General features: G+C 47.5%; 2 protein-coding genes across 5 annotated transcripts in view; one reads left to right on the top strand and one right to left on the bottom strand.

The window, feature by feature from the left end:
- Nucleotides 1–731: 731 nt before the first annotated feature.
- LOC148118706 (uncharacterized) lies at nucleotides 732–3615 on the bottom strand. Of its 2 annotated transcripts, XM_087899931.1 has the most exons (4): nucleotides 3504–3615; nucleotides 2654–2720; nucleotides 975–1125; nucleotides 732–869 (listed from the first exon to the last, which is right to left on the bottom strand). In XM_087899931.1, the coding sequence occupies exons 1-4, from the start codon at nucleotides 3521–3523 to the stop codon at nucleotides 811–813; spliced, it is 297 nt and encodes a 98-aa protein (XP_087756057.1). In that variant the 5' UTR covers nucleotides 3524–3615; the 3' UTR covers nucleotides 732–810. The 2 variants fall into 2 exon arrangements, with proteins under 2 accessions (XP_087756057.1, XP_087756056.1); XM_087899930.1 differs by lacking the exon at nucleotides 3504–3615 and having other exon boundaries at nucleotides 2654–2790.
- The window catches only part of Zeb2 (zinc finger E-box binding homeobox 2), a 127658-nt gene continuing 114793 nt past the window's right edge, over nucleotides 1009–13873 (top strand). For 2 of the 3 annotated variants that reach the window (XM_087899927.1, XM_087899929.1), the window contains exons 1-2: nucleotides 1009–1145; nucleotides 3788–3929. In XM_087899927.1, the coding sequence (XP_087756053.1) occupies nucleotides 3857–3929 (73 nt within the window). In that variant the 5' untranslated portion in view covers nucleotides 1009–1145; nucleotides 3788–3856. Of the gene's footprint in view, nucleotides 1146–2810; nucleotides 2937–3787; nucleotides 3930–13873 lie in introns of those variants that run through there. The other variant, XM_087899928.1, reaches the window with a different exon arrangement.

Raw genomic sequence — 13873 nt, 5'->3', positions numbered from 1 at the left:
CAAAACTTCGCCCCCACACAGTTTAATGTCACTCTCTTCTTTCTATCCACCTAAGTTCTTCTGGTCTTTCTCCTTTTTCCTGCCCTAGACCCCCTTACTTTGTAGTGTTGTCTGTATGAATTGTAGGGCAATCCAGAGATTGGCCAACTTAGTACTGCTCTATATTAATCTAGAGACCCTTTATTAAAATGCAAAAGTTCTTTTAATATAGGGATCCAATTCAGAAAATATCTCTCTCTCTCTCTCTCTCTCTCTCTCTCTCTCTCACACACACACACACACACACACACACACCCCTAAGATCTTAAAATGCAATGCACAAGTAGCATTTTCCTCTCCTGGCTCTGGCATCTTTAAAAAAAAAACAAGTAATAAAAGAGAAAGGGCAAGAATTTAGTTTCAAAAAAACCCGGAGCTCTAGGTATTCATACAACTTGATGTGCACCTCAAGCCTACTCATCAGAGATATCTGTATAAGAAAAGGGATTTGCATGGAAGACCCAAGATCTTTCCCTTTAACTTTCGCCCTCGGAGTTCTCCAGTTCTGTGAATGGTGTGCACCGTTTTCCGCCCAGTACTCTGCAGGATTTAGTGATGAGGATAATGATGCCAAAGGCTTGGCGGGGGGGGGGGGGGGGGGGGGGGCGTGGAGAAGGGAGGGAGGGAGGGAGAGAGGAAGGGAGGGAGGTGGAATTTCATTTCTTCCACTAAAGCGTTTGCGGAGACTTCAAGGTATAATCTATCCCAGATCCTTTCCCAGAGAGAAACTTGGCGATCACGTTTTCACATGATGCTCACGCTCAGGGCGCTTCAATTATCCCTCCCCACAAAGATAGGTGGCGCGTGTTTCAGGGTCTCTCTTCTCTCCCCTACAGAAAAGAAAAAGAAAAAAATGTCATTAGAAGAGGCGTAACACGTCAGTCCGTCCCCAGGTTTGTGTTTCCTGGAGTGGCCGAAAAGAGATCAGTTCTAACCTGCTCGGCAGGAATAACGGTCCTGCCTCCCGACACTCTTGGCGAGGTTTTGTACAGTTTGCTCCGGGAGCTGTTTCTTCGCCTCCACCTTTTTCTCCCCCACACTTCGCGGCTTCTTCATGCTTTTTCTTCTCACCATTTCTGGCCAAAACTACAAACAAGACTTCGCAGGTAGGTTTCCCTCCCCCTTCTTCCCCCCCCTCTTTTTATCCTTTTTTTTTTTTCTGGTGTGCTTGCCCCCTTCCTCCTTTCCTAATTTTCTCATTTTGAGTGGGGATGTTAGTCTGAAGTGAGCCGGGTGTCTGTGGGCAGGAATTTCAGGTGGTTTTAGCTCCTTGGTGGCAGGCTTTTCCCAAGAGTGGCTTCTTTGCTTTCTCTTGCTCTCTCTTACTCTCTCTTTCCTTTCCCCTCCTCCCCCCCCTTCCCTTAATAATTTGTCCTGTACCTGTCCATTCAGGTAGCTGAAGGTGCTTTTTGCTCCATAGCCTAAGAAAAGTTTTGTTGAGAACTGTATGGCTGGGATAAAAACTCATCAAGTGGAGAAGCTTTCTGCTTTGTTTTCACACCGAGTTCCAATTCATTACATCCAGCCATTAAAACTTTGCAAATACCTGTTAATAATTATAAAACTTCCTCGAGATAGATCTACCAAATTCGGGGAGTAAGCCCTTCTCCTAGACATGGCAGCCTAACCTTTCCCACCGGGGAAGGCTATTTCCTAAGCAGAAACTTGCCTGTTTTTGTCTGCTTAGCGAGTTTCATTTCTTTATTTCATTCTTTGTGTGTGTGTGTGTGTGTGTGTGTGTGTGTGTGTGTGTGTGGTGTGTGAAGTAACACCTCACTTCTGTGATTATAAATAAAGAAGTGAAAGTCCTCTTAGAACTTGAGTCGTTTACCAAAGTCGGGGGGATCACCACAGCTGGGAAGAAAACTGCTGTCAGGGCATCAGGGTTAAAATTAAGGTAACTTTGAAATTTTATTTTAAAAGACCAAGTAATATGCACACATAAATTTCATGGATATCTCTGTGTGTGTGTGTGTGTATCTCTCTCTCTCTCTCATTCACTCTCCCTCCCTCTCTCTGTGTCTCTTACACACACACACACACACACACACACACACACACACACACACATTATTCCAGACTTTGGGACTGAAAAGTTAAAGGAGAGAGTACAAGATTCTCAGCCACAGTGGTGAGCCCCGCTAACGTAAATGTGATTATCTCCCACCTACTTACATGTTTTACATGCTACCCTTATAATGAAGATGGCAAGACTGCTTTCTCCAGAGTTATGAATAATATCCACAGATAAAGTTTGCAGTACAAATGGCATGTCTTTCCCTCACACACATCCTGGCTCACAAAACTTACTTTATTAAATATATATTTGATATGCCATGGTGTGTGAGTCTCTGTAGAAATACAGACAAGACAGCTGTTTCACCCCAGAAGCCTGTGTGGCCATTGCTTAATTTCAGGATTTCTCTCCCCCACCCCCGCCGCCCCAACAATTTCAAATTAATAAGACAGACAAGAAATGATTTTTTAATGGGTCAAACTTGAAAGTCTACGCTGTATGCCTAGGTATATTTAAAGTGCTTTCTACAACACCCACTTCCCCTTCTCTCTGCCCCCCTTCACCCCGCTCAGCAAATGTGCGGAAACTGATACTCACTTTCCAGGTTTTCCGCAAAGCTGGTAGCACCGGAGACAATAGGTGCAGGGTGTAGGGACTGGGCGTGCTGGGCGGCAGAGAAAGGGTTAATGGCCCTTGTGTTACAGTTTGCATCTGTTACATCTTTTATAGCCCACTGTTTAAACTAATCCTCGAGGCACAGCATCTTCCCACCCCGCGGAGTTTCAGGGTTCTCCCCTTCTCCGGCCTGCCTCCGAGGTTCCCCTTCTCCAAGTTTTGACAGTTTCAACTGAAAAAATGCAGCGCCTCCCTCGACTTTTAGGTACAAAAGTTTCGAAGCCAAAAGGATACAATCATTTAGAACAACTTAAAAGTGTTGCCATCGTGGCTACGGACTTTCTCTTTCCTTTCTTGAGAGGGAAAAAAAAAATTCTACTGGAAGAATTTAAGGAAATCAGTGTGGGGGAACATGTGTGTGTGGGGGGGGACTTAAGTAAATATTGTCCAAGTGGTGGGGTTGGGGGAGGAACAATGTCCAGAGAGCCTTATAATTATATTTCTTTTGCCGGGTAAAATGGGAAATCTTAATTTGGGGGCGGAGGGTGTAGGGGGAAAGAGACAGTGCCTCGATAAACTCCTAAGGGGAGGGGAGGGGTCGCGGGGCGAGTGGGCTTCCTGTAATTACTATTATCAATTTACCCGAGTGTGCTTCATCCAAGGGCTGTTTTGCCTTGTTTGTTACTTTTTTTCCTCTTGGGAACGGGGGGGTCGGAGGAGGGATGAGAAAAGATGAGCGCGAAAGACCCCCCTCCCCAAGTTCCCGAGCCCGGCTGAGGACTTTTCGGAGGAAGGGGTCCGCCTAGGCTTGAGTCAAGCAGTCTTACTGTACCTCTGTGTGCATTCCCTCATACGGTCAGGAGTTATGACTCATTTTGAAGATGTAATTCTTGTCTCTGATCCCCTCGCGAGTGCAACACACCAAACTAACAACACAAAGCGCCTCGGGGCCAAGGCTGGGGGTGGGGGGCGGGGAGGGGGCCGCCGAAGTTTCACTTTGGCGCTGGGGGCGCGGATGGGTGCTCACCCGGGCCCTGGCCCGGCTCCCCTGGGCGGCCCGCGCGCGTTTCAATGGGCGCGGGCGATGCCCACATTGTCGCTGTGTTTGGTTGCTAGATCGAGCCTGCGTGCTGCCGAAGCAGGGCGCCGAGTCCATGCGAACTGCCATCTGATCCGCTCTTATCAATGAAGCAGCCGATCATGGCGGATGGCCCCCGGTGCAAGAGGCGCAAACAAGCCAATCCCAGGAGGAAAAACGGTAAGAAGAGGCCCGAACCAAACTTTTCCGGGCCACTCCGCGGCCGGAGACCGGGGGGAAGAGGGGGAGAGGGAGAAGGAAGCCGGTGGCGGCGCCTGGGGCTCGCGGGCGAACCTCCCTCGGCGGCCAGCGCCGGAGCCCCACGCGCGGCCGCTGCACCGGGGGGAGTTGAGCAAGTGCCGGGCCAAGTGAGCGCCGGGCGATGGGGGGCTCCTCCGAGTGCTGCCGACCGGACCTGTGCCCCACACCGCGGCCCCGGTTCCCCCGCCGCCTCCGCCTGCTCGGTTCCCGGGCCCGCAGGTCCCCGGCCCCGCGGCAGGAGCGGCCGGCGAGGACAGGGCGGGGGCTCCGGCACCCGGGCGCGCTAGACTAAGGGGCGCGGGCGAGGGTGGCAGAAGGGCGGCGAGGGCGAGGGAGGGGACCGGAGACTGTGTCTCCGCCAGCCTCAAAGTTTCTTGCCGGAGTCGCCCGGCCGCCTCTATGTGCGCCAAGTAACGGTCCGCGGGCAGCGGGCCCTGGCCGGATGCGGGGACCCGAGGGTAGGAGGGACGGGCCGGGAGCTGCGGGCTGAGGACCCGGCTCCTCTGCAGCAGGCTCAGGCCCCGCTCCTGGCCAGAGAGTAGGACGAAGAGAGACTTTTCCCAGCAGTTGCTCCCTGGCCAGAAAAATCCCCGGAGGAGCCCGTTATCCAGGCTGAGTCAGGAAGGAGGAAAGAGATGGGGGTACGAGGGGACACGCAGACCAGTGATGGCAGATTAAAGGGGTGTGTATGTGAGAGTTTAGGTCCATTTTGGAGAGACTGTGGAAGTGTGTGTGTGTGTGTGTGTGTGTGTGTGTGTGAGAGAGAGAGAGAGAGAGAGAGAGAGAGAGAGAGAGAGAGAGAGAGACCCCCTAGGTATTACCCCCAAACAAAATCGTGGGAATAAAAGAGAAAAGTGATTGGCAAGTGCGCGGAAGGAGCTTGGGGGAGGGGAGAGAGTTGGGGGACGACAGAGGGTGCAGGGGGGTGGGTGCTGACGGAGGATACAGAGTTTTAAAAGAAAAAAAAATGAAGAGAAACGGGGAGGGGGGAACATCCCCTCAAAACAAACAAGCGATCCAGTCGCGCCAGCCCAGAATCGGAAAGGAAACTTCACTCTCCTTTCGCTCTCAGCCCGCTTAGCGGGCGCGGGCGGTGTAGACGCTGCCGGGCTGGGCACTAGGGTCGTAGCACACGCCCGGGTTCTCGCTACCCCAGCCTGAGCCTGGCGGGTACTCTCCGGGCCCACTTGGAACAACTTTCCACTAGAGAGGACAATTGTGCGCCCCTCCTAGCCTGCCTCAATCCTGCACCGCGTGCAGAGGGTGGCGGGGGTGGGGGCTGGGGGGGTGCAGTGTGGGAGTTTGGGGGTGCTAGAGGGAGTCAAACACAAAGACTAAAGAATTCTGCTTAGAGACAAATAATCTTCCTCTCTCACCCCTCTCCGTGTGTGTGTGTGTGTGTGTGTGTGTGTGTGTGTGTGTGTGTGTGGTATGTCTTTTGCTTGTTGTGGTGGAGGTGGAGAACCATATGGGGGGTGACAGAGGAATTTTAGTCAAAAACTGTACGCTATGTTATCCTGCCTTTCCTCTTTGTGCTGTCTTTGATCTGTTTGCTTGGCTTGGTATTACAAAAAAACAAGGACAATAATATATTCCAAGCTGGTCCCCAAGATTCGGTTCAGGCAACCGCCTTTTGAGTATGTGCCTGTGTCTCTCTTTTAATTTAATTTTTTCTTCATTGCTGCCTGGTATTATTTAAGGTGGTCCTTACACAGGAGACCTCCCCTTCTCCATCTCTGGGTAATTTAGTAGACACTAAAATTACATCCAATGTTCCCCTCTCCTCTCTTGTGTTTCCTCTGTTCCCTTTATTAAATGTTAGTTATTGATTTTCTAAAATCAATGTCTGTTGTGGGGCTTCCCCCCTTACAAGTATCTGAAGCACTCGCTGATCATCTGGATAACAAAAGCTTTGTCATGAAGCCACCCCCCTCCCACACACACACACACACGTTAAACTGTTATTTTTCTGAGGGGGGGGGAAGAGAATGAGATTTAAAAGCTAGGCTACCAGAAGTATTCTTTTCTTCTGCAGTAAAGACTGTTTGAAGTGTTTGTTTCTTCTTGTTCTTCCTCCTTACACTCCCTACATGATATTACTGTGAAAGACCAACTTGGCTCCAGCAGTGAGGTCAGGCCACAGCCCAGTTTGGGGACAGGGAGAGATCCAGGCTCCCTGGGAACTCTGGTGGCACAGGCTATTGGGGCCTCCCAGGTAACACAGTGTCCCAGGGAGGGATGCGGTCAGGGACACCAACCATTTCCTATGAGCAGCCATGATTTGGGGACAAGCTTCCACTCTCTGAGGTGGATAAAGTTGAATTGCGATTTTCAGGCATTTCTCCCAGACCCTAAACACTCAGTAGCTAGTCTGTCTATTGCCGGCAGCTTCCCTGACTTAGACTGTTACCTTTCTCTTTTTCCAAAGTGTCTATGAGAAAATATGCTGTGAGCTGGGGACTTGTCAGTGTTTTCATTGGGTTTAATCTGACTTAGCAGTGTCCAGGTCTTGAGAAGCAGGTAGGCGAGCCACCCCCACACCTCTTTCATTTTCTTTTTCATCAAATACATACCCAATGCATTTTCCTTTGGGAATTGCCAGGATTTATCTGAACTGAGTGGGCTTTTCTTCTCTCCTGGATTCATGGAAAAGATGTCACTTTTGAGCTTGTGTCTTTGCTGATAACACTAAATATGATGATGCTTATCAGCATCATATAGAAATTCCTGGAAAGGAATAATAGCAACAATAATCGTAGAAGTAGAAACTGCAAGAGGGGGGAGGCCCAAGACCTGAAATGGCACTTTATATAATTTTAATGAAGTCAACCATGTGTGTATGTATAGACTAAATGACAAGGAAACAAAACCAGCAAAACAGTCCCTGTGTGTGGCTGGTCAAAACCTTGGCCTAGAAGGTGGTGATGTGTGCTATTATTTTTATAAAAGCCGAGGACAAGAAGGCAGATCAGGGGACATAAATATAGAAAGAGAGGAGCAATCTAAAAATCCAACCTCCCAATATTCTCAGGCAAGCAAGATGACTAGCAGAGACAGTGCCAGGACCAAGCTAAGCCATGGCTAGTAGTTCCTCTCCTTTCACCCACAGGGAAAGTAGGAAATCTCTTCCTAGAAAATAAGATGTTCCGGGAGGAAAAGGGGGAGTAGGGCTAGGGGAAGGAGGCAAAAAGCAAATAGCCAGCAGACAAGAATGTGTGTAGGTTTCAAGAAAGTTCAGTCAGATGATCCTCTACCGCCTGACTCACTTTGTAACACTTTCACTAAGGCTGAAGAGGAGGGGGAATGCCAGCCCTCCCCCCCATGATCCTCTGATTATACCCCACTATCTCCACATAGCCTTGGAGGCAGGAATGAACACTCCACAGTGGAAGGACTCGGCTGCAGCCTGCCACCACTGCCACTTTGTAACTTGCAAAGTTTGTTGCTTTCGCCCCTTGATTTAGGCAGCAGGTCCTGGGATGCTCCAGTGTCTTCTTGATTAACAATCTTCTGTGAAGAGAGGGGCCTGCCTCCCCAGTTCCCCCCCGCGTTCCATCATCAGCCTCTGGAAAAATCACACAGGCGTATGCACGTTGTAACAAAAATGAAATCGCTGGACTGACTGTTTCAGAGGAAGGAATGAAGTTGTCTTCTAAGGGAAAACTGAATTAGGAAGGGAGAAGAAGGAAATGAAAGAAGGAAGGAAAAGTTAGCTTGATTTTTGCTTCAAAGTTTCTGCTTAAAGGTTTGGGTGCTGTGGGCTAGGAGGTGGGGGGCAGGCAGGGCAGCTTTTACCAAACACCTTTGCTCTCTGATTTTCAGTTTACAAAGAAAAGTACTCAAGTTGAATGTCGTGGGGAGAAGCAATCAGATGAGCAGAAATGATTATCCCTGCTTAAAAGACATCTTCCCTCCTTTCCACTTCTTTGAAGGGAGTCGAGGTGCTGTTAGTGATGCTGAGAGGCAGTGGGGATGGAAAAGTTGCTCCCAGTGCAGAGGTGCTTAAATGGAAGGAAAAGGGACTGCAATCAACCCCTTCTCGGGATGAGGCTTCCACCTCCCCTCCCTCAGAGGTGAAGTAGGGATGGGCCACTGGGAGTGAGAGACCCTCTATACATATCAAAGCAGGATAGTGTCCTTCTCGCTGTCAGTAGTCACAACTTACCCATCTCTGCAACAGTGGAAATCTTTGGCAAGTCGCTTTCGTAAAGTTCATGAGCTTGTTCTAGGGAGCCTGCTTCCTTACTTTGAATGCTCTCCGGATCTATGTACGGCAGGTACCAGTTCTGAGGGTGCTCCAGAGAGATCCATCTCCATCCTGTTCTCTCTGTGGAGACGCTGCACACACAAGGCTGGGGGCTATGTATCTAGACTGATCTATTTGTTTTATTTTGGTTTGGAAAAACTAAGCCAATTGGGGTAGACACGTGCTTTGCTTCGCAGAGGAGCCAGCAGCCAGCCTGGTGGCATCCTTGCTGTGCCGGTTCACCAGGGAGAGGGGTAGGCTTCAGGTTTGAAACTTTGCAATGTCGTTCTGTTGTCAAGTGAAAATGATTTCACATCTTTTCGCATTTATTTTCAAACGTGGGGGAAACCTAGACTGCAGCTCTCTACTAAACAGCTCTGTCATGGGGTTCACATTCTTCCCCTTCATTCTCTCTTTCTTAATTTGCTTAAAGAAAATTACAAGAGGTTGTTCAAGACCCTGATGCCATATTTTTCTGGGGTAGGAGAGAAACTGTGTTTTCCCTGAAGGTAGGAATGAAGGCTGAAGGCTGCTGCTAGCTCTCTAACAGGACCCTGATTATTCCGGGGCTGGGGCAGGGGGTGGCAGGCGGGGGGGGGGGGGGTGCTTTTCCTTCCAGCTCTCTTTCTCTTTGTCATCTGCATTCTTCCAAGGCTCTGAAGGTGCATTTTCTTCTATGTGAAAGGAGACTCTTTGTCCTGCTCCTCTCCAGCACTGTGGCTTCCCAAGGTAGACACTATTTTGTGCCTGTCACAGAGAGAGGGAGTGCAGGTTTGCAATGCTCACAGACAATTGATTGTCTGCGCTAATGTGTTTCATTTACATGTTTATAACGTCAATGGTGCTGGGTGTCCACTGTACCATTCATCCCCGCATTCCCACAAGGGGGCAATTGTCTGAATGGCCAAGTCAGACACCTTTTTGATTGCTCTTTGCTTGTCTTTTTAGAGCAAAGAGATAAAGGAGGAAAAATCTGTGGTGCAGAAACACTAGTTGAAAATATGTAAAATGTCACGACAAAAGCAGATGTGAACATAAACCCAAATATTCTTTTTAGCCAAGACGTGAATGTGGAAGAATAGAATTCAGAGCAGAAAGAAGGATGACCAAACCCAATACATGCAGCCCCGTTTCTTTCTTAAGCAACCAGAAGATGAAATGTGATTTTCCTTTTAATTTTTGAGCCTTGAAGCATCCAGGCACCTCCTTGTTGTGAGTGTGTTTGCTGTGATTTGTGAATTTTGTATATATTGATACAGCTCTGTTTGTGCCAACATCATCAGTTTACCACGGGGTGGGGGGGGGCGGTGAACCTATTGAATGACTATTTGGGCTGTGGGGAGTGTAAACTTTTAAAAGTAAGATCCAAGCATTTCTTCATCAAACAGTTTTTAGAGAAAAAAACAACGATAATAACCATCAGCCTGCAGGAAGCCTTGCCTTCAGAAGCTGTGTGCCAAATACTTTTATCTGGGTGACAGTTGTGTCAGAGAGAAAGCTCTCAAGAAAAGTGTAACTAGTAATTACAAAGTAAATAAAGGATTTCATTTAAGGTGTTCTGTGCGCTCTCTCTCTCTCTCTCTCTCTCTCTCTCTCTCTCTCTCTCTCTCGTGTGTGTTTGTGTGTGTGTGTGTGTGTGTGTGTGTGTGTGTGTGTGTTGTGTTTCCTGTCAGGGTGCTGACAGGAAAAGCCATCCATGCATGTGTCTTTTGGAGTTTTCTCTCCTCTCAATTCTCTCCTGCATATCATATATCTACGCGAGCCCACACGGGTACACCTGTTTAAAAATCTTTCACAGATCGGATGGTGCCTTGCTGGTTCATTTATGTAATACCATCATTAGAAGTTGGTCTGGTTTTGTGTGTGGTCCAGGAGGAGAGAAAATCCTCACTGTTGTGTCATGTGGTGAGAAGCAAATGGGGTGGGGGGAGCGCCTATAATTTTGTAGCAAATTAGGGGAAAAAGAAGTCGCCAGTCAGTGGAAGGATTTTCTGCCTCTCTGGGAAGACACACAGTAGCTGCACCGTTAGCTGAACCCCTGACACGGCGGTCTTTTGAATGCCTTAGGTATGATTTCACTTTCGCTCACATCAATGCTGACCTGAATGCCTTTCATATCTGATCCGCTGTGTCTCTCCCAGTAAACATCCCCTGAGGGGAGAACAAAGAAAGGAGCTCTTCTTCTTCTTAATCACAATTCAGCCCTTCACCGCCGGCAGGCTCCATTTGCATTCTGCCACAGAAAGCCAAGATGAAAAGAGAGAGAGAGAGAGAGAGAGAGAGAGAGAGAGAGAGAGAGAGAGAGAGGGAGGCAGTAGAGGATAGTGGCTCAGTAAAGTAACTTAGGTGTTTGTGGCTGTTTGTTGGGCCTTCCCCTAGTTACCAGCCTTATATAGCTGATGCTCAACCCTGCCTGTCCCTCCTGACAGGCATATAGTGTTACAAGATGGCATGTCTGTACTATTCATGGCCACCTCTCCACTTGAGGTAAAAAGTGTCAAGAGAGGGATTGAATTCTACCCCAGAAGCCTGTTAGATTTGGGGGTCAGGTGTGCAGACTTCCCACTCTCGAATGCTACTTGCAATTTGGCCTTAATAACTATGATTGTTTACCATATGACCTAGGAGGCGAGGGCACTGGAGGGTGGGCGGGAAGGGGCGGGCTTGGAGAACCAGCCCTGGTCTGGCTGAAGGGGCTGGTGCACAGCCTGAACACAGACAAAAAAGAAAAAGAAAAAAAAGAAAAGAAAAGAAAAAGAAAAAAAAAGAAAAAGAAAAAAGAAAAAAAGAAGAAAAAAGAGAAAAACCTCAGGAAAACTGGAAAAGACTTTCCCATTCTCCCCCCCAACCCTGACTTTTTATGATAATTCATATTTTCAAATGAAAGGGGAAAAAAGCCAAGAAAGAAACTCTCAGATGAGCCAAAAAGGAAAAAAAAATCTCTGAAAAGAATTTTAGGGGGAAAAGTTGTTCTATTTTAAAAAGCTTTGAGGGCTGTAAAGTGCCACGTTTTTCACACCTTCTCCATACTTTTTTTTTCAGATTTTTTTAGTATGTTTAACATTTGTGAGATGACAGCCTTTTTGTATCTCAAACTGGATGCTTCAGGATTTGTAGGGAGGGGCTGGTGGTATTCACGTTTTCTTGACAGAGAAAGTTCGTGCCTAAAGGGCTCCTTCTTGCTGGGGATTGTTTAAACCCTCGGAGGCGGACCTGTCAGGTTTCCTTGGTTATTTGTCTCCATTTTCAACATGCAAAAGTAACATGCAGCTGATGATACCGGAACAAGACCTCGGCAAAAGCAGGTCCCTCTCGTGACAACTTTTGAGTACATTATCTTGCTGTAGAACCGTCTTGTCTTTTTTTCCACTTTCTGAAACCACTTTCAAGATACCAACAGTTCTTCCTTGACAATTAGATCACATGCACAATGCACACCACACACACACACACACACACACACACACACACACACACACACACCCTTGGACATGCAGGCTTTCCCCAAAAGAGAGAACTGTTTGATATGGGTGACTTTTCCAACCCCCATGTAGTACAGGAATGGACACATTAGGAGTTGTACATGGGCATGTGACACAGATTCCTAGGGTTTTTTTCCCCCTTTTTTCCCAGAAGATTTACAGAATTTACAAAAAGAGATTAGCCCTACACCTTCCACCCCTCCTATCCACCCCCATGACTCAAGCAATGAAGGATTTAGGCAGATTTACTTCAGTAAACACCTTTGGACACTGGGGGTGAGGGGGGGGGTGGGAGTCTGTTTGCAAAAGGAGGCTTTTGTTAAGTGAGGTACCGGGCAGCTGTGATATTAACCTACCCAGCAATGCGGGTTAACTCTTTCAGTGCCTGGCTCTTTGCACTCAGCAGATGAAATCCTGGCTCTCCACAGACACTCAGAATCCTGGCTCTAGCACTTTATTATTCAGACAAGTCCTGTAGACATGAAAACTGTTCAAGCTTTTAAAACAATGCGGCTTAATTAGATGAGGTGGACTTACATTGCTCATAAGCCCTCCAAATGGTGGTTTATAATTGGCAAGGAAAAAAAAAAGATAGAGAAAAGGAGTCAAGACAGCGCATTAAATATTCCAAGAAATATCTTTAGAAAAGCTATTTTCATTTCTAGCTTTTAAAATATTAGACTCTGGTCGCTAGAGGGAATGGAGCAGCTGGGGCCTTGCTTCTTACTATGAAAGACACCAGAAGTGTGGAAGTTGTGATGAAGAAAGGGGCTGCAGCTCGAAAAGCTGCGAGGGCCAATGGGACAGTGACGGTCTCCCCGCCCTAGCATCCTTGGGAAGGGGAAGTCTGGCTTTTCTGTCTGGAAGAGGCATGGAGCTGGAGAGGTCATGTGAAGCTGGGAGCTGAGCCCTCGGGCCACTGGCTACCAGCTCGAGCCTTTGCAGACCAAGCTGAGAGGTGTTTTTTTTTTCTTTTTCTTTTTTCTTTTCTTTTCTTTTTCTTTTTTCTTTTTTTTTTTTTTTTGAGGAAGAAGTTAATGGTTATTTTTTGTTGGGCACAAGAATAACTTTACAGGTGTTGCATTTGGGCTTAAATAAGATCGCCTTATTTAGTTTCGAAAGAGAGTGTAGGTGTCAACGTTGGAGCAGCCATAGATGTGTGAGAAAGTAAAGGGTATGAGACATGACAGAATTAAAGGTGTTTGCTATGTTGTTACACCGTGTGTCAGGCTGCAAGCTCCCTTTGTCACAGCCTCCTGGTGATTTGACAGCGCGGATCTACTTCCCTTCTAGGTGAGACAGCATTTTTTAACTGGAGTTATAAATACGGTGCACCCTTTGGGTTGCACCCTGCATCCCAGGCCCGTGAATCCTAGCTGGAATATCTTGCCCTCAGACACAATGAACAAACACCCATACACAAGGGGGCTGTGGGCTAGGGCCTGGGTAACGCCAGCTTCACAGTAGCTGGCATTGACTGTTGTTTGGCAAGAAGATCCTCTGCCAAATCATCCAATAATTAAGTTTTATGTTATTTGTATGAACGACCAAGCATGCAGTATTCCTTTTCAAATCAAAAGGAGGCTTAAAATTACTTTTTGAACACTTTCAGACCATGGTCAGGTCACAGTTTGGGGGGGCTGAATTAAAATGATCTCATTCATGATCTAATTGAGGCTGGCACAACCTTATAGCAGTAGCAGGAGTACATAAATATAAATCAAAGACCAAAATTTAGCAAATCATATAATTTGCTAGAAATCTGCTCATGAATTATTCTCCAATTGCCAACCCAGAAGTTAAACTTTGTCTCCCCTCAGCAACAGTAACTGAAGATTTTTTTTTTTCAGGCTTCTGACAGGAAAGTTAGAGGAGCCGAATAGAGAAAGGAGAAGGAAAGTGATCGATGCTTCATCAGATAACTGTGTGTTTGTGATCGAAGAAAGTATGAGAGCAGATAAAGCCATGCCCGGTAGCAGTGGGCACTGCAGGCTTGCTTACACAGTAACATGGGCTTTCAGCAAACAGCCTCAGCAGACTCGGTGCTCTGGCGTACAGGGGAGAGGAGTAAACATTTCCCAGGGGACCTGTCTGAAACTTTGCTTTCATTTTTTTTTTCAACTGAGGGATGAAAT

Source organism: Myodes glareolus, chromosome 21, assembly GCF_982192425.1.
Source record: "Myodes glareolus chromosome 21, mMyoGla1.1, whole genome shotgun sequence".
Classification (NCBI taxonomy): domain Eukaryota; kingdom Metazoa; phylum Chordata; class Mammalia; order Rodentia; family Cricetidae; genus Myodes; species Myodes glareolus.
This window is presented reverse-complemented; position numbering and strand designations above follow the sequence as displayed.

Bases quoted from the DNA above. Each gene is read 5' to 3' on its own strand.
- LOC148118706 (XM_087899930.1), bottom strand. From the start codon at position 2,767: ATGCAAACTGTAACACAAGGGCCATTAACCCTTTCTCTGCCGCCCAGC. The intron at 1,126-2,653 runs GTGAGTATCAGT...TCTTGTTTGTAG, and splicing joins CTTTGCGGAAAACCTGGAAA to TTTTGGCCAGAAATGGTGAG. The intron at 870-974 runs GTTAGAACTGAT...TCTTTTCTGTAG, and splicing joins CCGTTATTCCTGCCGAGCAG to GGGAGAGAAGAGAGACCCTG.